The sequence below is a fragment of the Herpailurus yagouaroundi genome, unplaced genomic scaffold, assembly GCF_014898765.1.
Source record: "Herpailurus yagouaroundi ecotype Mexico unplaced genomic scaffold, PumYag 140, whole genome shotgun sequence".
Lineage (NCBI taxonomy): Eukaryota > Metazoa > Chordata > Mammalia > Carnivora > Felidae > Herpailurus > Herpailurus yagouaroundi.
The window spans coordinates 62,598,410-62,623,016 of record NW_024412395.1 but is presented as its reverse complement, the minus strand read 5'-3'; the positions used below and the strand labels follow the sequence as shown (position 1 = coordinate 62,623,016).

Here is a 24,607-nt window from a genome sequence, read left to right as displayed (position 1 = left end):
TCTGCTGATGGGATGATACCCCTGAGGACAACTGCAGGCTGTCATGATTGCGGAAGTGCACCTGTCTGTGGGCACTTTCCCTGGGGCATCCCCTCTCATTTTCTTTTTCTTTTTTTTTTTTTTTTTCAATGTTTATTTATTTTTGGGACAGAGAGAGACAGAGCATGAACGGGCGAGGGGCAGAGAGACAGGGAGACACAGAATCGGAAACAGGCTCCAGGCTCTGAGCCATCAGCCCAGAGCCCGACGCAGGGCTCGAACTCACGGACCGCGAGATCGTGACCTGGCTGAAGTCGGATGCTTAACCGACTGCGCCACCCAGGCGCCCCTCCCCTCTCATTTTCTATGATGTTTCGCCATTTTTGAATTCTGAGTCATTTCTTATTCATTTGACTTATTGGTTAGGATTGGGCTCAGCTGCACATGAAAGTCTCAAAATAATAGTAGCTTAAACAAAACATTTCTTTTTTGTTTTCTCATACGAAATAACTTCAGAAGTGGGTGACTTCGTTAGGGTGGATTCCCAGCCTGAGACTCAGGCCACTTCCATCTTCCTTGTCTGCCATTCTCTCCGGTAATTTCTGATTGCCAGATTGCCTCAAGACTCTAAATGGCTACTGGATCTTCAGACACTTCCACTGCATTTGGGCAGCAAGGAACCGGAAAGGATAAAAGAGAACCCCTTCCACCTGAGTTAGCCTTCTTCAAAATAATTGTTCCAGAAGTCTTACTCAACAACTTCTTCTTACTCTCCTTGGCCAGAAAGCTGTAAAATGACTATACCTAGCTTTAAGAGAGCTTGAAAAAATGTAGATTTTTTTAGTGGAGAGGATTGCTAACTCAAATAAAAATAGAGTTTATTTATTCAGAAGAAAAGAAGCAATTATCTGAAGTACTTACTGCTTTTAAAATTAAGTCATACAAACATGAAATACAACCAAGCTGTACCAGGTACTTTTCACAAGAAGGATACATGAGGGATATATTTTTAAGTCACTGCAGACCTGTGAATTCTTTTCTTTTGCTTTCACACATAAAAGGCAATTTCACTAAATATAATGTACGTAGGTCATACACATTACAAAAATCTCTATGTGTTACTCCATTATCATCATATTCAGATAGGCTTAGTTTTCATAAGTAACCTGCTTTAGTTGTTATCTTTGATTTGTTTTGTTTTGCTGACTATATGAATGAGACGTATTTAATTTATTAATACATAGATTTTATTTTGCAATGTGGTTATCTGCTAATATTTTATCATATAAAAGCATATGATACAAAAGAGAATTATTTGTAGATTCCTGAATAAGAAGTTTTAGTCTAGGTGTGCCTTTTTCCTATGGAGAAATAATTTGTCAAAACCCTTACTGAAAATTTTAACTTGTCTTTACACCCTTAGCCTTGATATTGGAAATCATCCAAAGTAAGTTTTCAGAAAATCTGCTACACTATCTTTAAGACAATGCCTAAAAGTAGATGTACTCCATTCTCTCTGAAATACTTTTGCTCAGGAATGGAATTAAATTGTCTGCTGACTTGGGAAAATGGATAAATTGTCTTCACATTTTTTATCTATACAATGTAGAGAATAAGGAATTTGTTTTCCTTTTCTGCCTAGTATAGGGTAATATCTTCAGAAACACTTGGTTTATAATTAAAGCACAAAAATTTCTAAAAATGTTAGAAACTTATAGTAGCAATTTGTATTGTCTCACTTCATGAAATATCTATTGCTGCATAAAAAATAATCCCCAAATTTAGTGGCTTCAGACAATACCATTAATGATCTAACAGTTTCTGTGAGTCCAGATTCCAGACATGGCTTAGTTGATCCAGGCTTTAAAATTCCTCAGAGAGTTGGGACACATCATTGTATGGACAAAAGCGAGAGAAAATATTGTACAGATTTGCCTCAGGTGAAAAATCATTTCAGTAAAAATAATAAGCATTCATACATAGATTTTTTTCTCATCATAATCGTATTTTCTCAGATCTTTTGCCTTTCATTTTTGTTATTGCTATATACCGTGAATAATTGCCACAGTAGTGGTAAAAAAAAAAAGTACCCTTAAATAATTTTTTAGTTACAGCTCTAAAGAAGCAGAGCAGCCATAGAATAAATTCTAATATTGGGAAATACTTTTATGGAAATATCTATATTGTTTTCAATTTTCAGAAAGACTGTCCTTGAAATATAGTACCTAAAATAACAATGTACACCCCTAATATTATTGAGAGGTGAATATAACTTTTAAGAGTTGTCTAAGTGAGAAAAACTGATCTTAATTATATCAAAAAACTCCTCAAAATATTTCTATTTGATGACCTAGAAAGATATGTTAATAATTTAAATTGATTTGTGTATTTAATATTAGAGTGTTTTCCATATGATTATAATAAATCTCCTCTTATTTCTCTCTTTTTTGACTACTTTTTTTAAAACAGACTAAGATGCTTAGTGAAGCAGCTGGAAAAAGGTGATGTTAACGTTGTAGACTTAAAGAAGAACATTGAATATGCAGCATCTGTGTTGGAAGCTGTTTATATTGATGAAACAAGGTAAGTTTTAGCCTCCTTTCCCTTTTATCTTCTTTGTCTCTCTCCCTTTTCTCCTCTTTCTTGGCCTTCATTTATCTCAAACATGAATTTAGCATATCTTAGTCATGAAACCAAAATCAAAATCGTATTAAAATTTAAAGAGATTTTTTTTCTTAGAGCTACTTAACTGGACTATGATTCTTTCTAAAAAACATACACATTTTATGATATTCAAATGGTTGAATATCAAAAAATAGTCAAAAAATTAAGTCATAAAATGAACACATTAGAGTCTCTTCTCCTCCTACACTCATTGCCCTTAGGCATAGATTTGTAAACATCAGAGACAGATGTAAGCTTGTACCGATTTTTACTGATGTAAGGATTTTCCTATTATTTCCAGATTTAAGAGTTCCTTCTGAGAAAATGGGTGTCACATGCCCATGCATTCTCATAAGATATACCTATTAGACACTCTCCAGGGCTTGTTAAGAAACAGTCCCAAATGTGTATTTGATCACCACCTAAACCTTATCACCTAGCCTCCTGTTTAGCAGAGTGGTAAGGAGATTAAGAAATGGGGATTTATTTGAAGAAGGTTGTTAGCCTAGTTCTGTGGCTCTTGACTAGGGAATTTGCCTCCCTGGGGTCATTTGGCAATGTTTGTAGACATTTTTGGTTTGGCTGATGGGAGTGTGCTACTATTTGGTGATGGGTAGAGGCTAGAGATGCTGCTACAGGAAAATCCCCCACGACAAAGAATTATACAGCCCCCATGTGTCAATAGTATGGAGGTTAAAAAACCCTGGCCTTAAGAGAGAACTGTGCATTTCCCCTTTTTTCTCTAAGGGAATACTTACCTCAGAACCTCAAGAGAGGGTCCTGAGGATCCTACTGCTAATAGAAGACTTAGTGGAGTATGATATGACAGTTTGTAAGAGATTTGTGCACTATCTCTAGCAGTTTAGAGGGTACTGAGACCGGTTCCTGATTCTCATCTCAACAGAGTCAAAGGTGGCAGGCTAATTCAGACTACCTTGAATTCACAGGTAACAGGGACACTGTGGAGGGAGAGAATAAACTCATTCCAGAGCTTAGCATAGAAAAGGCACTAAGTTTTTCAAAGTCATGAAGCAGATGCAGTATAGGTCTTTTGAAGGGATTGACCAGTATTGAAAGGCAACTGCCTTCAGAAGGTGAAAAAGAGGCTGCATGTGGTGATTGTTGAATGAATGAGGGAGATAAAAGATTCAACCCAGATATCAGAGAACACATAATGGTCAAGGTAACCTCTTGGTATAGCAAGTTCTCTGAAGGATACACAAAAGCTCCCAGAAGAGAAAAATAACCAGTATTTGGGCATTTGTCACATAGATGACAACAAACACATCAGTCGTGTAATGCCCTTTGACTCCTATAATTTTCTGCCACTCCTATCACACTGTTGAATGGTAAGAAACAGCAGAGTGAGTGGTGCTGGTGATGGAACATGGAGAGTGAACATCCATCATGCCCCTTCCCTTCTGCAGGTGTCCATGTGTGAGTCAAGCCTGAGCATGGGGGAGGGGAGAACTGTTAAGCCAGATGTAAAATTGAAGTTTTTTTTAAATTTTTTAAATGTTTTATTTATTTTTGAGACAGGGAGAGACAGAGCATGAACAGGGGAGGGTCAGAGAGAGGGAGACACAGAACCTGAAACAGGTTCCAGGCTCTGAGCTGTCAGCACAGAGCCCGACGCGGGACTCAAACTCACGGACCGTGAGATCATGACCTGAGTCGAAGTCGGCCGCTTAACCGACTGAGCCACCCAGGCGCCCCCTAAAATTGAAGTTTTATATGTCTATGAGTAGTGGATGAAACACACACACACACACACCACTGTTGTTTCACAGGTAATAATTCACATGATTAAAAAATCAAAATAAGGTAAAGGTGCCTCATGAACACCTTGCCTCCACCCTTATCCTACCCCAATCTACTTATATTTCCAATTCATAAATTTATGTATATTTCCAATGATGTATTACAAATTTTTATTTCGTATTTTTCTGTTTTGCTTTTATGGAAAGTAGCACACTATATACACAATGTTTATTTTGCTTTTTTCCCCTTAAATAAGGAAACTTGGAGATCTTCCTATATCATGATATATCATTTATGTCACTGACCTTTTTAATATCAGATGAGAGTTTTCACTAATAATGGACAGAAAAGAACATGGTGCGGGTTATGTTGCACAGGTGATTTTTTTTCTGTTAACAGAACTTTTCAGTTAAAACATGACTTAGATTCATAAATTAGGGGGAAAATCCTAGGCACACTTTAAGATCATAAACCATTTGCAGAGTTATTTTCTTCCTTAACTTTCACTGAGTGTGTATATAATGCATATGGTTCTTCTAAGTGAACAGAGATTCAAAGTTTGTATATTTAAAAAAATCTAATGTTCCTGTAATTTCCTTACTCCCTCATTTTCATGTGTGCTTTTTATTATTCACAAATTGAGTGGCCATTATGTTTAAGATTTCTTCAACCAGTCCTTGACATTTTATTTTTTATATTTATTTATAAAACTAAGGAACTTTTACCTTAAAGAATTGGAGATTTGCATTATCCATCTTATGATGGCATAATGCTAACTATCTAATTTTCATAAATATCTTGCTTTTCATTTGATAGATTTTTATATTGTATTTCCTTCCAGAAATTATGATTCTATAGATATTTTGTTAACTTAGTTCTCCATGATCCCTAATTCATTTACACATGTTACATTTGTAAGCATCATTCCTTTCATTTGAAAATTTTTTTTTTGTGGAAAGAAAAAAATGTTTAACTGCTTCATGGTAGAACTGGTGTGTGTGTGTGTGTGTGTGTGTGTGTGTGTGTGTGTGTGTTCTTTTCTAAAAATAATCCCAGTTCTTAACACTACATGATCCCCAACTTTTACTCAAATGATATAAACCTCTTCACTATTTTATTTTAATGCTTCCATGCTTCCATGGCATCTTGATTTTTAACCTGGATTAATAATAATAACCCACATTCGGACCGTCTTCCAAGGGCTCACATTAGTCTCTTCACAATCTGATGCAGTTGGCAGGATTACCATTACTTTCTTCACTTCACCAATGAGAGAACCAAAGCTCCTAGAAGTAAACATGTTTTCCAAGGGTCACAGACTTAGGCTTTGGCAAAGCTAGGCACAGAAACTAAGGTATGACTTCTGTTATTGCTTTTAGTGCTCTTTTTTCTATAACTGGCTCCTCTCGGGCTATTGCTGTTGAGCAGGATGGTTTTTAATGACCTCTGAAAAATTAAGATGGCAATACGTAAAACATTCTGACAGTTGGAATGATAGATCCTGGAAAAGCAACACCCAAATTTATAACTAGAAGCCTCTTATTATAGACTGCTCTGTGCCAAGAAATCTTTGAAGCATTTTAATACACTATTTCATTTAATTATCACAGCAATCCCATGGGATAGAAACATTATTACCATTTTATATACTTCATGCATAAGAGGAAACACGTTGACAGAAAAGTTACACAACCTACCTGAGGGAACACAGAAAGTAACTTAATGGACTTAGGGGCTTGGGCACCCACCTTGAGGGCTTGGCTGTTAAGCACAATTCTCATCTGCTTCCCTTGAGTAACATCTGACTTGGGCAACTTCGGAGACTTCCTGGAAATTCTGAGGAAAGCTCATGTGCTGTCAGGGTTGTCAGAACCAGTGGTGTGGATGGTGTTTGAATCACTTCCAACTCTGCCTTCAGTGATGCCACATCAGTAGCTTGAAATTGGCTACAGTGGGAGTATTTCTTTACACTGGGGAAACTGGGAAATGCAACAAGTCAGGATTTATGTTTTTGGAGAGTCTGTGGATTAACATTTACAATCATGTCCCTCATTAAACCTAAGGGTATCTCTTGTATATCTTCTAAGGCTGTGACTTTATGATAAAAAAAAAAAAACAGCCCAAGAAATTTTAAAGCAACAATACTTGATGCTTGATACAATTTTTATTGTACTAATAAAAATACAGATACCTCTAGGATACATATCATGTTTCCAATTGACTTAGTAAGACACAGCAGTAAATTGAGAATGCTTCTGTTGAGATGTGTATATAATTATTAAAGTTGCATTTGCTTTTGGAATATTAGTAAAACATAATGATTTAGAAGGAAGAGGGATGAAGAAATATTTAGTTGCTTTTAAACTTTAAATTAAAAACCTGCTGACTTCTGTGACATTTTTTAAAGGAAAATTCTCTTTCTAGAAAAAAAAAATGGTTCAGGGATTATTCCAGAGAGGCATTTTTTTTTTTTTTTTTGGAAATTTGGGCTGGATTGCACAAAAAGGTCAACACCTAATAAAGCAGGACAAAACAAATTATGAATCAGTTTAAAACCCATACACACGCGCACACGCACACACACACACACACACACACACACACACACCCGTCCCTTTTTCTGCTAAGCCTTGGTAATTTCAGGGTTTCAGTTAAGAAAACAAATCAAAACAAAACATCTCTCTTAAAGGGCGATTTAAATAAGAAAAATAGAAACAGAGTTTCTGACAGAATTTGAATTCTGACCTTCTTTGAAGGATTATAGAATAATTTCCTAAATGAATACAAGTGTTTGTTGGTTTTTTAACAAGACGTTTTCAAATGTAAATGCAAATATTTTATGAGTCCTGCTTTCAGATGTGTCCCTAGAGGCTATTGTTTTTCAGAGCGGCAACAGTTGTAATCCAGAAACATGTGGCCTTAAGAGAGAGAGAGAGACAGAAAAATCTGTCTGATTGTCACTATTTAGATTTGGATATTGCCAGGCAAAGTAGCATCCGTGGCCTCATGAATTGCTATTCATGAGGGGAGGCAGCTGTCTGGGAGGGATACTTACAGAGATGGATATTATGTTTACTAATACCACTGAACAACATAATATATATCTTCATTTTGTCAATGTGAGTGGATCCAAGGCTTAGAATTACCATAGTTAGAGTGCTGACTCTGGATTTAGAAAGAATCGGTTGTTCAAAACCCGGATCCTCCATTCAATACTTCCTTTCTTTAAGCAAGTTACATAACCTCTCTATTTCCTAGCTTCATCATCTGTAAAATAAGAATAATGACAATGCTAACCTTATAGGGCTGATCTGAGGATTAAAAGCAGCACAATACCTGATAGAGTAAAAGTTAATTAATAGACACTATTTTTACTGTACTAATAAAAATGCAGATACCTCTAGGATACATATCGTATTAAGATATATAACTTATACTTCCTAGTGAATACATAAAATAATTTCCTGAAAAATAGGTTTTGATCCTGAAAAAAAAATGAAGACAGGTGGGATGTAGTTACCTGGAAATTAAAGCAAAGCCCAAACTGCTGGAAAGGAATCTTAATAGGCTATGCCTCTTGATAAAAACATTCTCAGTTGACTTCTGTGTCTTACTAAGTCTAAGAGTTCTTCATTTTGTGAGAGATTAACTTGAGCATGAATGCATTGATGTCAATCAGCAATTCCCAGAGTTATTCTGGTAGAAATCGAGTGAAGTCAGGGGCACCTCGGAGCTTAAGTCTCTTGAAATCATTGAGTGCAGGGATTTACCAAGGAGCATTCACTCATGAAACAAATAGTTACTGAGTACCTGAAATGAATACCAGACACACTGGTCAGTAGAATCAGGAGCACAACTGTACCCAGAGTTGGTGGCTAGAGCTGTCAAGAGCCAGGAAGATCAAACTAAGCACAACGACAAATGCTGCAAACAAGAAACAGGGAGGTTGTATGTTAGAGAGGGAAACCCAAGCACGGGGACAGATTACAGGAGCAAACACTAAGTAGTGGCATTAAATCATAATCAGAGGAACTAACATGGAGTAAGAATTGTACAGAGTTGAGATTCCAACCTGGATATGATTGGACTTGCAGGTATTCCTTTAAGTTAATGAATTTTGTTCTTTGGCAAAGCTCCCCATGCTCATTCTTAAATGCATGACTTCTAACAAAAGGACTTCCTTTTTTTTAATGTCTGGAAAATGCTAGGTATAGGAGCACTGAAGTTCAGAAATATAGTATCAAAGATGAGAATTTGGGGATTATAGCACAGAGGTCTGATTCTTTCATGCTTTATTTTGATTTCAATAATTGGAAGTCCTTTGCTATTTCAACATGATCCCCATCCTAAAGTTTTTGAGAATGGCCAGTGAGTGTTTACTTATTTTACCCATCTTCCCTGGCTATCACTTTCCTCTGCAGCCAGGCCTCTGGCTTCAAAATGATGTATCACTCCCCTGCAGGTCACCTACTTTTCCCTCAAATTCAGAAATCTATAGGTGGGTTCCACTCCCAAGCATGAGCTCAATACCTGCTTCCAGTTCCCTAAGCTGATGCTAGAATCAGCTGTAACTGCTGTAAGACCTTCCTGATGGATGCAACTCAACCCCTTCCACAGAGGTCCCCTACCAGGAATTTCTCTGAATCCTCTAAAGTCGAAACCCATCTTCCAGAAGCCAGCTTATCCCCTATGGAAGTGCCTTTCAACATATTTTCCTATCCTGAGTTCAGGACCTCAAGCTCCAAGGCCAAGAGAAAGAAAAAGGGGCTATCAAAATTAATGTCAAGTTGTGCATTCATCGCAAGGATAAACAATTATGTTCAAAGACTATGCAGTGTAAATCCATATTTAGAAAAAAAAATGACATTTTTTTTCTAAAATACACTGAATCTGCAGTGTTGCAGCTGTGCTCCCAAGGAGGACATTGTGTACATTACTGTTTAGAGATTGTTAGCCTCTTGTAGTTATGTTGTATCAATCTTCTGTATGCCAGAGTAGGGCCTTCATTTTATTCTTATATAACTAAATGACCTATTCAAAAGATTTTTCATTATGCAAAAGAGCAGTTTGCCTCTGTAGATAAAATAAAGCCTCTGTAGAAAAACAACACATTATTTTTGACTTTTCAAATGTGCATTTTTCTCACTTCCAAATGCCTTCAAAAACTCTTGGAGTTCCATCTCAATATGGTCACTATGTAACCCTAGTAACTGAAGTCATGGGACAGAATGAAATGTGAAATAGAGGTGTGGAGTAGGAAGGTAGTCAAGGACAGGTGTGGAAAAGCACTGAAAGTTACTAGAGAGGAGACATCAGAAGAACAGATATAGAAGCAGGAGGCATATCTGAAGATATGAAACACCAAAAGCCAATGGGAGCTGGGTTACTATAAAGGGTAAATCAAATGCCACAGGGAGAACCACTGGATGCAGTTAGGAGATTCCTGATGACTCAGTGGAGTTTCAGTAAAGAGAAAAGCCACCCAGATTATAGTAGTGTGAAGAATTACTATGGAACGGCTCAAGAAGAAATTAGATTATTTTTCAAGAATTTGCTAGTGTAGGAAAAAGCATAAATAGAACAGTTTATTAGTGGGAACACTTACTTGTTTGTTTGTTTATTTGTTTTATATTTTGCATAGAATGGAAGGCTTCCATTAGCCTGGAGATGAAGAACGAAAAAGAGATTTGGGCCAAAGAGAAATAATAGTTATGGAAAGATTAGGTAGAGATGTTATCCTTAGAAGTGGAAAAGCGTTAAGTGGAAAATATAGATAAAGATGGAGCTTACTGACTAGTACACAGCCAAGGCTCCTCATATAAGCAAAACATAAGTAACATTGCAAAATCAGAAAGGTTAATTAGTATTTATTTTAAACTCAGGTGTTCTTTATGGGTAACAGTGCTACGATAATTATGGCCAAAATATAGACCATGGACTATAAAACTATGGGTTCAACGTAACAATGGAGAGCAAACCCTTTGTGGTTAATCACTACAACCTGCACATATCATGATGGCACTGACTCATGTGTACTCCATGGACATTTAGAGCCAGCACAGGCAAGAAGGGAAAAAGAAGAGGACTAATGAACACCTTTCATGAATATTTCAATTATAAGTGACAGGAAGCCCAATCAAACCACCTTCAAGAAACTCTCACTGTCCACACATTGATGGCTAGTACTAACTGTAAGCATAGGTGACTCCAGGTAAAAATGATGTCTAGGGACCCACCTCTGTGTTTTGTTTGCTCTGCAGTGGCCTCCTTCTGATCCTTTGAGTGGTAGGAAGATGGCAATAGTATTTTCAAGCTTTATATCCTCACACCTTCAAATCCAGCAGGAATGACAAAAGGTTTCTCTCCAGAGGCTCTGACAAACATAACCTTTATATTTCATTGATTCTAGTCAGGTAATACGTGTATCCCTCAAACAGTATATCCAGGGGAGGTGGGTATATAAATGCAGTGGTCAAACATCTCATGAGCCAGGAGGGGATCAATTTTATTTAAATCTCATGCTAAAAAAGAGAAAGAATAAAATCCTCCATTTGCAACAACGTGGATGGAACTGAAGGGTATTATACTAAGTGAAATAAGTCAGTCAGAGAAAGACAGATATCATATGTTTTCATTCATATGTGGAACTTGGAAAACTTAACAGAAGACCATGGGGGAAAGGGAAAGGGAAAAATAGTTATGAACAGAAAGGGAGGGAAGGAAACTGTAAGAGACTATGAAATACAGAGAACAAACTAAGCGTTGATGTGGGGAGCAGGGGAGAGGGGAGAATGGGCGATGGGCATTGAGGAAGGCACTTGTTGGGATGAGCACTGGGTATTGTATGTAAGCGATGAATCACAGGAATCTACCCCCAAAACCAAGAGCACACTGTATACACTGTATATTAGCCAACTTGACAATAAATTATATTAAGAAAATAAAATAAATCTCATGCCAAAGAATTGAGAATGGTGGAAAGTACTCCGCTAAACAATAACAACTTTGTCCTCTCTAGAGTGAAAATTATGTTAGTACCACACGTAGGGGACCTGGATCAGGATCTGTGTGGGATTTGGAACAACTCCTATCCAGGTTTTGCTCCTACTAAGGATAAGCCCCTGGGCAAGTGTTTGTGATTTCTTCTTTCTCTAGTCACTGGTTTTCTTGCGTGGAAGATGAAGTCTCCAGCCCCTTTCTGTTCTGGAATTCTGTGGTTTTATCCATGGTTACAAAGTCCCTTATAAAGATCTGCTCATGCCTAACCTACCCTGGCCACCAGCAGGGTGATAGGAGGGAGCTGCTTATCATTTGCTTAGTGAGGGAGCATTTACAGATATGGGCCTTATGTATTAGATTGATTTTATTTGGAGGGGTCTCTGAGGAAATCAAGTTGAAAGGTATGTGCTAAGACACTGTTGGAGCTCAGTGAATCACTAAAAAGCAAATTATGATTTTTATGAACTCCATTTTTACGGTGTGAGTTGTAGGGAGGGGTGGTTGTTTGGAGTGATGTGTTTGTAGGCTGTTCTCACCCTGTGGATGGAGTGTGAAAACCAGGCTTAGAAAAAGTGCCGGTACATTTTGGGTGATTTTCATATTTTCGTCCATCTGTGGTGTGTTACTTTCTACAAACTTTCAAAAACAGCCTCAGTGGTGAAAAGGGAGAAAAAAAATCTGACCAGATCTTTTGAGAGATGACAAACAAGAAAGAGCTCCATGTATTATATAAGATCTTACTGTTTGTGAAAATTGGGGTCAATAAAATATAAATTTTTTTAGCTTTTATTCATTTTTGAGAGACAGAGCATAAGCGGGGAAGGGGCAGAGAGAGAGGGAGACACAGAATCTGAAGCAGGCTCCAGGCTCTGAGCTGTCAGCACAGAGCCCGACGCGGGGCTCGAACTCACAAACTGCGAGATCATGACCTGAGCCGAAGTGGGACGCTCAACCAACTGAGCCACCAGGTGCCCCTGGGGTCAATAAAATATAAATGAATATTTACTGGATTTGAAAAAATATCACTTTAAATATTATTCTTTCCTAATAATGATATTAATAATAATTGTTTGACAATTAATTATACCCAAGGAAACTTATTATGCAGTTTGCATTTATGATTACATAATTCTCAAAAAAATCCTATAAATTAGATATTTATATTATTTCCACTAGAAAGTTAAGAAACTTGAGGCATGAAGAAAGTAAATGGACTTGCTTAGGATCATATAATTATTAAGTGTCAGAGACAAGTTCAAACTTAAATTCAACATTCATTCTTCTCTTCTTCCTTGACAACATAACTCATTCTTTTTTTTTTTTTTAATTATTTACTCTTCTCTGCAAAGACAAATGATTCATGGAAGACCAATTCCAGGCCCAGGGTCAAAGTGAGTGAAATCTTAATTGATTTAAACTAGTAATTAGCCTCCAGTTCCCTAACCAGTGAGTTTATATATGGATGTATGATGCAATTATGATCAATGGAATATAAAAGGAAGACTGATGGGACTGTGGGCAAAAGCTTTCCTCTCCATAAAACAGGACTCCTGTGCCTCTGAGTTTTGCTGTATCTGAGTTTGATGCTTGAAACTGATACAACCATCTTGCCATAAGCATAAAGCTAAATCTAACACTAAAAGTTGGCAGCATAGAAAGATGGAGGAAACCTGAGTCCTTGATGATGTTATCCACCTGCTGACTTTAAAAATAAGCCCTTCTTGGAGTCGACCTACCTTTAGTTTTCTTCTGAAGGAAAATAATAAATGTTCCTATTATTTAAGCCACTTCAGGTTAGGTATGATGTCACTTGCTGTTGAGAGCATCCTAATAGCCACATAGGTCTGCCTTGTTTCAAAGCTCAAATTCTTAATCTCTAAGCCATCCAGGCAGTCGTCTTATCCTAATAAGTCCTAACACAAATGTATGATTTCTAAGTTAGCTACTTATGATTCACACTCTATTTTCCTTTAAAACAAGTAATAGGTTGATTCAGTTTCCAAGGTAGCCCACAAAACATATTGATTCCATGATACAGCTAAACAACAATACATGGTCCTTTGGCAAGGATTGCGTACTGGAAAGTCAAATACTTAAGACTTTTCTCTTTAAATACAAGGGCATTATTTCCTTATTCGTTACCATATTTTATCAGCAAACCTACTTCCCAAGTATATTTTGTCTCTGTGTACTCTCCCTCACTTTTCTCTCATTGCCATCTCCATCAGTCTGGGCTGAGTCACCATCATCTTTGAGGCTGTCTGTCTAGACACACACCAACCAGCTCAGCACTGGGATCTTGCTGTCCTCCAGTTCCCTTCAGAAGTGGGGGCTGGAGGTGGGTGAGGCATTCAGCTCTCTTCTGTTCCAGGATCCTGAGAAATTATTTGGGGGTGTGCTGTCACCCTCCTCAGGGTTTTTCTGTTTGGAGAAGGTCAGGCAGGATTCAGCATCCCTTCTCAAGATCCCTTCTGTCTTCCTTTGTGACTTCTCTTGTGTAACCGAGGGTGTCTTTGCACACACATAGGAATGGAAACCCTACTCTGACTCATTATATACTGTCTTTGGCTGAGCCTCTCCTCCTTGTCTGGTATCTAGATTTTGAAACTCAAGGAACAGGAGTTTTCCCCCTTCAGATAATTGTGTTTCATATATAACTTGAGTTAGCAAATATAATCGGCTCTCTATATGGACAAAGGGCCACAGGGTAACAGAAAATATTTGTAAAAATATTTTGGGATATCATCTTTTCACATATAAAGCAGGGCCTGACTGAAAATGTTAACATATATAGTATATGCATCAAAATAAACAACAAAAATGAACTCTTTCCCTCTATTAACTACTGTAAATATCTGAAAAGTTTAACAACCACTAAAACTAGAGATTTTCTGCCCATGTTTTAATACATTTATTCATTTATTCAACAAATATTTATGAAGGAGAGTCTGTGTACATTGATAATTATTTTGCTATTCTGTTTGGCTATTGTTAACTCCCTCTTGTCATTCTTGTCATATTTTGGCCTCCTAGGTTTAGAAGGAAATACGTTCTTTGTCTTCCCTCACACTCCTGTCCTCCAAGCATATTGCAACTCTTATTATCCATGCTTCACCCCTGCTCAGTTTAGAAATAACCTTTTGTATTTTGCAATTAAGTAACATACAGATAATTCTCATTTGTAACATCAGTATAAAATATTTATTAATTAAGGTACCTTCCCGATAGTTCACCAATATTCTTTATCTCCGACAGGGAAATATTGGGCGAATGGAAGTAACAATGCTGCTAAATCCATGTTATGGAATGTAACTGAATCATGTTTTCTTGGCAGAGGTATTCCATTAATTGGCAAGCCGTAAATGGTGAGAGCAGTTCTCAAACTTCAGTGTTCATGACAGTCATCAGGAGGACTTGTTAAAACAGAGTTCTGGTCTCCACCTCCAAAGTTTCTAAGTTAGTAGGTCTGGAGTAGAGCCTTGAAGTTCCCAGGTGCTGCTGATTCTGCTGGTCTAGGAACCACCTTTTGAGAACTACAGCCTTCAAGGATGTCAAAATGAGGCTACAAAAAAGTGAAAGAATGTTAGAAATTTAATGGTTAGAATCATAAGATTTTATTAAGAATGTGGCCCAAATATTGTCCTGACTGGTATGAGATAACTTTGTGCCGAAATGCCTCCTTCAACTGGGAAATTCCACCATAGATTAGGAGAATTAAACAAGAGGTGCTGAACTGGACATTAGCAGTTCCTCACAGCTATGAGTCTTGGGCACAGGGGAGGCAGTCCTGTGTTTTGATTTGTGGTGTGGTCACCTGTCTCAGATCTGGGAAACTATTGGCTCTTAGGGTTCATCTCTGGCCTGCAAGCCACCCTTTTCCTCCAACCTAGCACTCTCAGTAATCCTTGGAAAGACACACAGGTAGATGAAGAATGGAACACCCTTCTCTCACGTCTCACTTCTCCAATTAGAAGAATCTATTCCCTGGACAATGAGGCAGGAAGATCAAGACTAAGTAGATATTGTTGTATTGTGATAAGATGTGAAAAACATCAAAGTTACTACTTTAACCACTTTAAAGCGTACAATTCAGTGGAATTAAGTACATTTACAATGTTGTTCTACCATCTCACTGTCAACTTCCACAACTTTTTCGTCATCCCAAAGTATTCTGTACCCGTTAAATGACAAACCCCACTTTCCTCCTCCCTTCAGCCCCTGGAAACTTGGTTCTAGTTTTTATTTCTATGAATTCGCCTATTTTACCAGGTAAAATTTTTAAGTAGGTAAAAATTATTTTTGGAAATTCCTCCCACTGACTCTTTCTGATCCATAGACTCTTTTTTTTTTAAATTTTTTAACGTTTATTTATTTATGTTGAGAGAGACAGAGATAGTGCAAGCTGGGGAGTACCAGAGAGAGAGGGAGACAGAGAATCCCAAGCAGGCTCTGCACTGCCAGTGCAGAGCTTGACACAGGGTTTAATCTCATGAACCGTAAAATCATGACCTGAGCTGAAACCAAGAGTCAGACGCTTAACCAACTGAGCCACTCAGGTGCCCCTAGACTCTTTTTTTTCTTATAATTTCTTTAATGTTTATTTACGTGTGTGGGGGGGGGGTGGGGAGAGAGAGAGAGAGAGAGAGAGAGAGAACACAAACGGGAGGGGCAGAGAGAGAGGGAGACACAGAATCCCAAGAAGGCTCCAGGCTCTGAGCTGTCAGCACAGAGCTAGATGCAGGGTTCAAACACATGAACCACAAGACCATGACCAGAGCTAAAGTACGACGCTTAACTGAGCGAGCCACCCAGGTGCCCCAATCCATAGACTCTTCATGTTGTTCTTTGGCTCTCCAAAGTCATTTTGAAATTCCACCATAGATTAGGGGCATTAAACAAGAGGTGCTGAATTTTTCCCACGATGTCTCAAACTAAGCACGAAGTCTGCTTAGACTAACTAATGCAGATGTGTAAATAATGGGGGTTCTTTGAGGACTTGCTTTGTGACAGACACTTTTCTAAGTGCTTCTGTGCATTTACCCATTCCATCCTCATAACCCAAGTACTGGGGATACGATTATTACCATTTCTCTTTTATTGGCAAAGAAACTGAGACTCAGGATGAAGGATGTTTTCTAAGACCACACAACTAAAAGGTGATGGAGCCAAGAGTTTGACTCTAGGGAAGTTCTCCTAACCAGAGGATGCTTATTAATCAAAAACATTGGTAATTAATAGAATGTGAAGCTTTGTGCCTAATGGAATGTTTTCAAAGATATTTTTGAGCCAAGAGGACTTTCTGGTGAAAAGCCAAGAGTCATCAGTCAGGCCTAGGGTCGTTTTCTGCTTTATCCATTCCCTCCATTTCCATCTCCCAACTGACTCAAAAAATACAATCTGAATCCCAACTGTCCAAGCAACTTGACTTCTCCTCAGACTCCTCCTCCAACATTCCCCTGGCCCCTTCTGCCTGTTTTGTGGGATGGAACCTCTTCTGCCTAGGCCTCTGCTTCCTTGGATGGGTACGGAGGAAGCACAGAGACCTCCTTAGACCTTGAAGAAAGCTGCATCGAACTTTAATATTCTCCTTAGCTGGTTTTGTTTTAGCCAAGATTTGCCTCTTGAGAATTAAGCTAAGGTCAGTATAACTAACTTGTCCACCCAAATATTCAGTCTCAATAGTCACTCAAATATAATTATCATCTTCTTACAGTTCAAAAAACAAAAACTAATAAAACCAAAAGAAGAAAGTTATCAAGTAGACAGAAAAAAGGAAAGGAAACTTAAAACAACAACAACAATAACAACAAAACTGTTGAAAAAATTTGCAAGCCTGACATCTTAAATCCTTTTTGGAACAAAACAAGGAATAAATAATAAGTAAATAAATGTGCTTGGGTGGTAGCCTGGAAGAATTAATTCAAGTGTATTTCACACTCAGGAAGCAGGTTACTGACGAGTCAATATGGCATTTCAAATGTATCACCTATTCTCATCCTAACATTTAATTTATTGTATTTCAAAGTACCCTGAAATTCTACTATCCAGATATATTTCTCTATGTGAAAATGATTCAACATACCAGTTTTGAAAAATAAATGTAAGCTTCCTCCAACCAGAAATTCCCTGGTGGGCCAGGGACTTGAAAAATCAAATTTATTTATGATTTTTTTTAAGATCAATTATTTTTAACCCTAAACTTCATGGTAGAGATGAGATAGTAAATAATGATCACTCATATTATTACCTAATGTGAAGGTAGTCTGGGAACTTAGCAAGAAAACATGCATTTGAGGGAAAGGATAGCTGAGTAGTTAAAAACTCAAACTCTGAAATCAGACAGACTTGAGCTCAAAAAGCAGCACAGCCATTCCTGGTTGTATGACTTTGAGCAAATCCTTTAAGGTGTCTGTGCTTCAGTTTATTCATCAGTAAAATTAGGGCACTGATAATAATTGTATTTTCATCATGGTCATATTGTGAGGATTAATTAGATCAAGCTTGGCTCCTCATCTGATTCATAGTAAGTAACAAAGTTAACAGCATTATCATCTCTATCCTCAGATAACTCTGAGGTCTGAGCGAAACTTTAGTACTACTCTTAGGGTTTTGTTTTGTTTTGTTTTCATTTTTGTTTTGGGGGGGGGCGGCAGTCAGCTCAGAGCACAAGTATGTATTAATCCAAGAAATAACTCTAATGGATTTGCCTGTGTGAGAACCACTTACCACCCCCTCCCCACACACCCAAATACCCATATTGCAGAATGATCAATTTCTCTCAATTCCCCCAGCTATCCCTGGAGGGCTCACTTAGAAGGTATTTACCATGTACGAGTTCAATACCATCCCTAGCCCAAGGTCACTATAATAGCTTTTCTGGACACTGCCCCTCATTTTGGAGTGCTCAATGATGGCTCATTTTTGATGTGTCCCTTCCCTAGGGTGACAGGTCTTCAAGCCAAGAAGAACCTGAAACTCATGCTCTTCTCCCTCTTCTAGGTTCTTGGACTGTGGAATTCCCTGTCCTGCCCACTGTGCTCCTCTCCCATATTTTGAGCACTGAGACCCCAGAATTCTCTGCCCAAAGATTCCCTAGCCTGTCTCCCAAGTCTTAACAGGCTTCTTCTTTAAGTCTTTCCTCCTGAGGGAACCAAGACACTCTTGGTATGTGCATCCCATCACCCCTAAAGAGTGGCCAAGAAGCAGCTGATTTCAAAGCTGGGCAGGTTGATGAGAGTATACGGGGAGGCTGCAAAGTCCACCTGCTTACATAGTAAGGCACTGAGCAGGAGGTTAGACAGGTGCAGAGGGGCAGCCACAGCCAGTTGGCCCAGGCTTGTCATGCAAGGAGTTGAGAATTCTCGATTCAAACTCAACTTGCCCAGGCCTTTATGAAGCTTATTAAAAGGTAGGAGTATAAAACACATTTAATAATGTATTCATTTGATGTATAAATTTAAAATAATTATATGGTATTTGAGAGAAATGTGCTCCTGCCTTGGGCCCAGCAAACATTAGGGGCAGAATTGAATGACTTAGTTGCTTGTTGAAGTGTGTCCTTTATATGAAGAGTAAAGCAGGGAAGATACATTTTCAAACTTACAAAGCCAGTGTCTAATTGCATTCAACACCTGCATTTTAATACTCAGTAGGTGTAAATGTGGGCACCAATTGCCTGGAAATAACTGTGTGGGTACACTGATGTAACCATATTCCAAGAGTCCATTGTGGACAGAAATATTTTCATTGATATAATTGTAAAAGTCAAAATCTCATGACCTCTCCTTCCGTGGCCGCCTCCTTCTTTAGTCCCTTCCCCTGCAGATTTTCTAGTTCAAAATATAAGCCCTTTGGGAGTTGCGTCATCTGATTTCAAGAGAAAATTTGGGGTATAAATAGCTCCTGAGGATCAGTTGAGCAATGATTGGGCAGGAGGTCAGTTTTCATGACTCCGTGGCCCCCCATCTATACCCATGCTTAAGGACCCCTCACTTTCTGCTTTATTGACCCTTTTGGCACTAAAAAAAGAAACAGAGGAAGCATTTCTCAGAAGTCAACAGTGATAACATATTACACATATACTCTTTATAATTGCTTTTGTATATTGTGCACTTTAAGAATTCCTAAGGGAAATGCACCAATGACTGTGTCTTCAGGTTGTAAGATTCTTAAACACAAAGTATTTTTTAAGAGCACTCAGGATACAAACAATTATGCTCACTCTGCCACCTAACATTAGGATGAAGAGCAATTGAACCATTGGAGGTTTTGAAAGCAAAATTAATTATAGTATTTGGGATCCAGTTTTATCAACTTGTACACATTTATTCCAAAAATGGAATGGGGCCAAGTGTAGTCCTATGTGTTTTACATGTGGCATAATCTTATGTAAATATTCAGGTGTTTTCACATGTCTCAAGAAAACTGTTTATGATCATTCTCTAACAAAAGCCCAAGACTGTTATTCCACATTATACTATAGTTTTTGCTTCTTCCATATCTAGCAAGATCAAATGAAACCTAAAGAGTCCTTGTGGTGCTCAGAGCTGGGAAGACAGAGTGGACAAGGCAGGTGTCAGGGAAAGGGAAAATGAATAAGGGAGAAGAGAGAGATGGAGATGAGTGAGGAGAAATATGTGCCATTAGGTGTGTTGGCTTTTTAAAATGTGTTTATATTTAGGTTTTATTCACATGTCTTTATTCACATGTCTTTTATTCAACTTTCTTTTCTCTAAACTGGAATAATCACCTTCGTGAATCTGTTACAACTTATTTATAGCTTCATTAACAATGTCTTACTATAGTTGAGAAAGGAATATATGAGTTAGTATTTAACAGAAATACAGTAAAACCTTGGTTTGTGAGCATAATATGTTCTGGAAACATGCTTGTAATCCAAAGCACTTGTATATCAAAGCGAATTTCCCCATAAAAAATAATGGAAACTCAGATGATTCATTCCACAACCCAAAAATATTCATATAAAAATGATCACAGTACTGTAATATGATACAAAATAATAAAGAAAATAGAAAATATAAAGAAAAATTTACAAATTAACCTGTGACTTACCTTTGAAAACCTTTGTGGGTGGTCTGAGGGAGACGAGAGGAGGAGGGTTATTGTGTAGGATGATTTTCACTATCACTAATGGAATCACTGCTGTCTATTGGCTCAATGGCATCTTTTTCTGTTCGTGCAGCTTTAACAAGGAACCTATCTAATGACACTTGCTTTTGCCTCTTTTTGAGCATTTCACAGAAATGTGACATTGCATTGATGATCACCCACAGTTCCACAGCGAGTGAACAAGCAAGTGAGAGAGAGAGAAAGAGAGAGAGAGAAGAAACATTGGCTCAGTTGTGATCATGTGATGTTCGGCACCATGTGCTACTCGTATTGTGAGACATCACTCCTTTGTCAATTTAAAACTTATTAGAAATGTTTACTACCTTGCAGAGAATACTCGCAGACAAGTTACTCGCAATCCAAGGTTTTGCTGTATTGACTTTCTTGGCTAAAGGCATACAAACAGTGTATAGAATTTTTAAAATTTCTTTTTCCTGTGCCTATAGTTCAAAATGCCATAAAAAATGTTTAATGACTTTTCCACACCAAATATGCATGATTCCCCGTAATTTGCTTCAAAAATTAAGGGGTTATTCAAGGGCAAATTAACCTAAAGGCAATGAAGACAATCATTCACAGCAGTGAATTTACTCCCATGCTGCTGCTACTGCTGCTTATCAATCAGATAATACAGGACTCTAAAGACTAAAATTTCTTTTATCATTCCTATCCTCATTCTACTCCTCAAAGGTAATCACTTATAATATTTCTGAATGTTTTCTAGTTAATCAAGAGATACATGTTCATCTCTTACTCTGTGCCATGCACTGTTGTAGATACTGGTGATACAATAATGCACGAAATCAGAACAACTCTCTGCTCTCAAGATCTTTACAGTTTAGGGGATGAAACATAAAATGAATAAACAAACTAGTATACATACAACATGACATCAAGTGCTAAGAAGTCTACAGTAGGACAAAAAGACAGAATAGAGGTGTTAACTAACTGACTAGGGGAGTCAAGGAAGCCCTCTTTACCCGAATACAGTGAGAAAATGATCCCCTCAAATTGGGAAGAGATGCTAAGCAAAGCGAACAGCCAGTGCAAAGACCCGAAAGCAGTAGGAAGCCTGGTAGGGTTAAGCACAGCAAGGAAGTCAGTGTTGCTGGAACAAAGTGAGTGAGGGGAAACTGGTTAAGAGATGAAGGTAGAGAGACACAGCTTGTGATGAGCTATGTAGGGCATTATGAACTAGGCATTGACGTGGCCCGACTCATACTTTAAAAGAAGCGTTCTGGCTGCAGAAGGGCATCAGGACAAGGAGACCAGGAGACCAGTAGGGGGCTACTGCAGCAGACTGGGAGAGAGATGATGGTGGCTTGGTCTGTCTCTCATTCATTGCTGGTAGGAATGCAGCCACTTCTTCAGTTTGGAAGTTTCTTAAAAAACAAAACATACTCTTACCATACAGTCCAACCATTGTGGTCCTTGGTATTTATTCAAATTAACTTGAAAACTCTGCATACAACTATTTTTACAGCTTTATTGTAATTGTCAGAACTTGGAATCAACCAAGGTAACCTTGGTTGAATGTATAAACAGACTAGTATATCCATACAATAGATTGTGATTCAGCAATAAAGAATTTCAAAGCGAAATGCACCTTAGAAAAAAGAGCTATTAAGACATGGAAAGACAGTGTGGCATTTAGACCCATAACAGCTAAAAAGGCATTTTAGTTCCTTGCCAATGACTTTTTATATTTCAAAACAGGAAGTACAATTGACTTGCTTTGTTAATTGAATATTAATATAAGATGGATTTGTGCCTTTGTCATCTATCTGATTTATAATCCATGCTGGTAGTTACCACAGAGTGTTTGTGAATGATGGAAATATTCTTTCTTAGCCTTTATATATATAGCTTATATATATAAAGATATTTATCTGCTTACTCTTTATATTATTAGAGGAAGAGAATGAGAGAGAAAGAGCAAGAGAGAGGAGAATGAAATTGACTGATTTTAAGGAATTGGCCCATGTGATTGTGGGGGCTGGCAAAACGGAAATCTGCAGGACAGGCTGACCCTGGCTGGAAATTCTGACAGGAGTAAATGTTGCAATCTGTAGTCTGAAGGCAATTCGAAGACAGAATTCCTTCCTCTTTAAGGAATCTCTGTCTTATCTCTTAAGGCCTTCAATTAATTGAATGAGGCACCCTCACATTATAGAAGGTAATCCGCTTTCACATCTGAAAAACGCCTTGACAACAACACCTAGACTGGGTGTTTGACCAATTAACAGGCACCATGCCCTAGCCATGTTTAACATATAAAAGTAACCACTGAAGAGGTACTTGTTGCTTTTTCAAAATTTGCTTTTAATTAGAGAGTACCATAGCTCATGCTTTCCTCTTTACACACTCTTTCTTTTATTCCTATATCCACAAATGAATTCATATCACTCTTTCTCCAAGATTGTATGCTCTTTTCTTCTTATTTTTTTTATTTTTACATATTTTTTAAGTAGGCTTCACACCCAGCATGCAGCCCAATGTGGGGCTTGAACTCAGAACACTGAGATCAAGGTCTGAGCTGAGATCAGGAGTCAGACACTTAACCGACTAAGCCACCCATATACCCCTTTATGTTCTTTCCTTCTTAATGAATGACATCATGCATCATGATTAAGAATTACCAGACTCCTGATCCCACATCCACATATGAAATCTCATTTCCATAGGCTGATTCTGTCATGTTTGATGATCTGTCTTGGATAACTTATGAGTTTAAGACATACAGTCATCAATATCAAATTTGTAAAGAATCAATTGGCCACCATTACAATGTGTCATTCTACTTCAAGTAGCTGATAAAACAAGGCAGCAGTAGAATTCTTGGAGTTTGGTGACATCACAATATTACACTACAATGATTCTCAAATCCACCTGCCCTCTTCTGTAGCTTTATTTGATCACTGGATAAGAAATAATAGAAATGCCATAAGCCCTGAATTTCCAAACCATGTAGTGTAATATCTTGCTATAATTGTCCATTTGAAATGGAAAAAATGCTAAAAAAAGTATTTTGCTTTGAGTTACAGTGTCAGTGTGTTAAGGGTAAATCAGAATCACTCAAACGTAAGTTCCGAAAGAAAATTAAAAATGATGTAATGTAAGTATTAATCAGTATTAAGTTCCAATATGTAAGTTTTTTTGGTCTTCATATGTATACATGTGGTTTTGTAACTCTAGCCATTAAGTTGTATATATTTTGTCATAAGTTATTTCATAAATGCATTTGTGCTTATTTAATACCATGAAAAATAAATACTGGCAAATGACTGTGCTCTGTTTATAGAGAACAGCAGCACATAGAGGTCATCATATAATCTTTTGAGCCTTTTTTGGTAACACTGGGTGCTTTGGGTGGCCTTTCTAATTTTTTTTGCCCTTTACTTGGTCCCTGCCCTCTCAAGTTAGTGTGACTTGTTCTGGAGGCTTTAGCACACACTGTCATTTCTGGCTACCTTCCATCAGCCTATGATTCTTAGGCTTCACTCTGTACAAAGAGATTTACCCAAGTGAATGGAATCCAAAAGTCAAAACTACAATGTGCTAAAAATACCTAGGATTTATTAAATTGGTGCACTGACAAGGAAATAATGAAGTCAAATGAGACAGAGCTGGCCTCTGTTCTTTCTGGAGGCAAAGCTCAATCGCTCTGTAGAGTTTCTATATTTTGTGGGGAGCCTTTCACACTATCTTGCCAGTTCAGACCTTTCGGGAGTTCTGGGTGATTGGAGCTGACCAGCCTTAAGGGCAGGTATTACTACCCATCAGTCCAGTCAGTGTTGTCTGTGTGGAGCTTATACAGGAGAGTGACAGAGCACCCCGATCTGCAGAGATCTGCAGAGAGAGATTACAGTGCCCAATTGCTTCCTCACTCACTTTGTTGATTTCCTCAGCCAGCAATTCTAAACCCACCGATCCCCACCCTCAGGAGAGCAAAATACTAAAGTTTTCCTCAAGAAGCCAGAAGTGTTTCTCTTCCACTTCCACTGGCTCTGTCACCTAAAATGAGCTTTCAAAATAATCCATTTGTTTCTTTTTTTTTCTTCACTTTTTAAACTGT

General features: G+C 37.9%; 1 protein-coding gene and 1 long non-coding RNA gene across 10 annotated transcripts in view; one reads left to right on the top strand and one right to left on the bottom strand.

Annotated features, from left to right (window-relative positions):
- The window catches only part of PDE1A (phosphodiesterase 1A), a 331,722-nt gene that overhangs the window by 230,598 nt on the left and 76,517 nt on the right, over positions 1 to 24,607 (top strand). For 8 of the 9 annotated variants that reach the window (XM_040475566.1, XM_040475565.1, XM_040475567.1 and 5 more), the window contains one exon: positions 2,449 to 2,562. In XM_040475566.1, coding sequence (XP_040331500.1) covers positions 2,449 to 2,562 — 114 coding nt within the window. Of the gene's footprint in view, positions 1 to 2,448; positions 2,563 to 23,456; positions 23,648 to 24,607 lie in introns of those variants that run through there. The other variant, XM_040475573.1, reaches the window with a different exon arrangement.
- Positions 14,586 to 23,354, bottom strand: LOC121030784 (uncharacterized). The gene is made up of 4 exons (XR_005790413.1): positions 23,172 to 23,354; positions 21,755 to 21,914; positions 20,476 to 20,645; positions 14,586 to 14,965 (listed from the first exon to the last, which is right to left on the bottom strand). It is a non-coding gene; the product is annotated as an uncharacterized LOC121030784 (long non-coding RNA).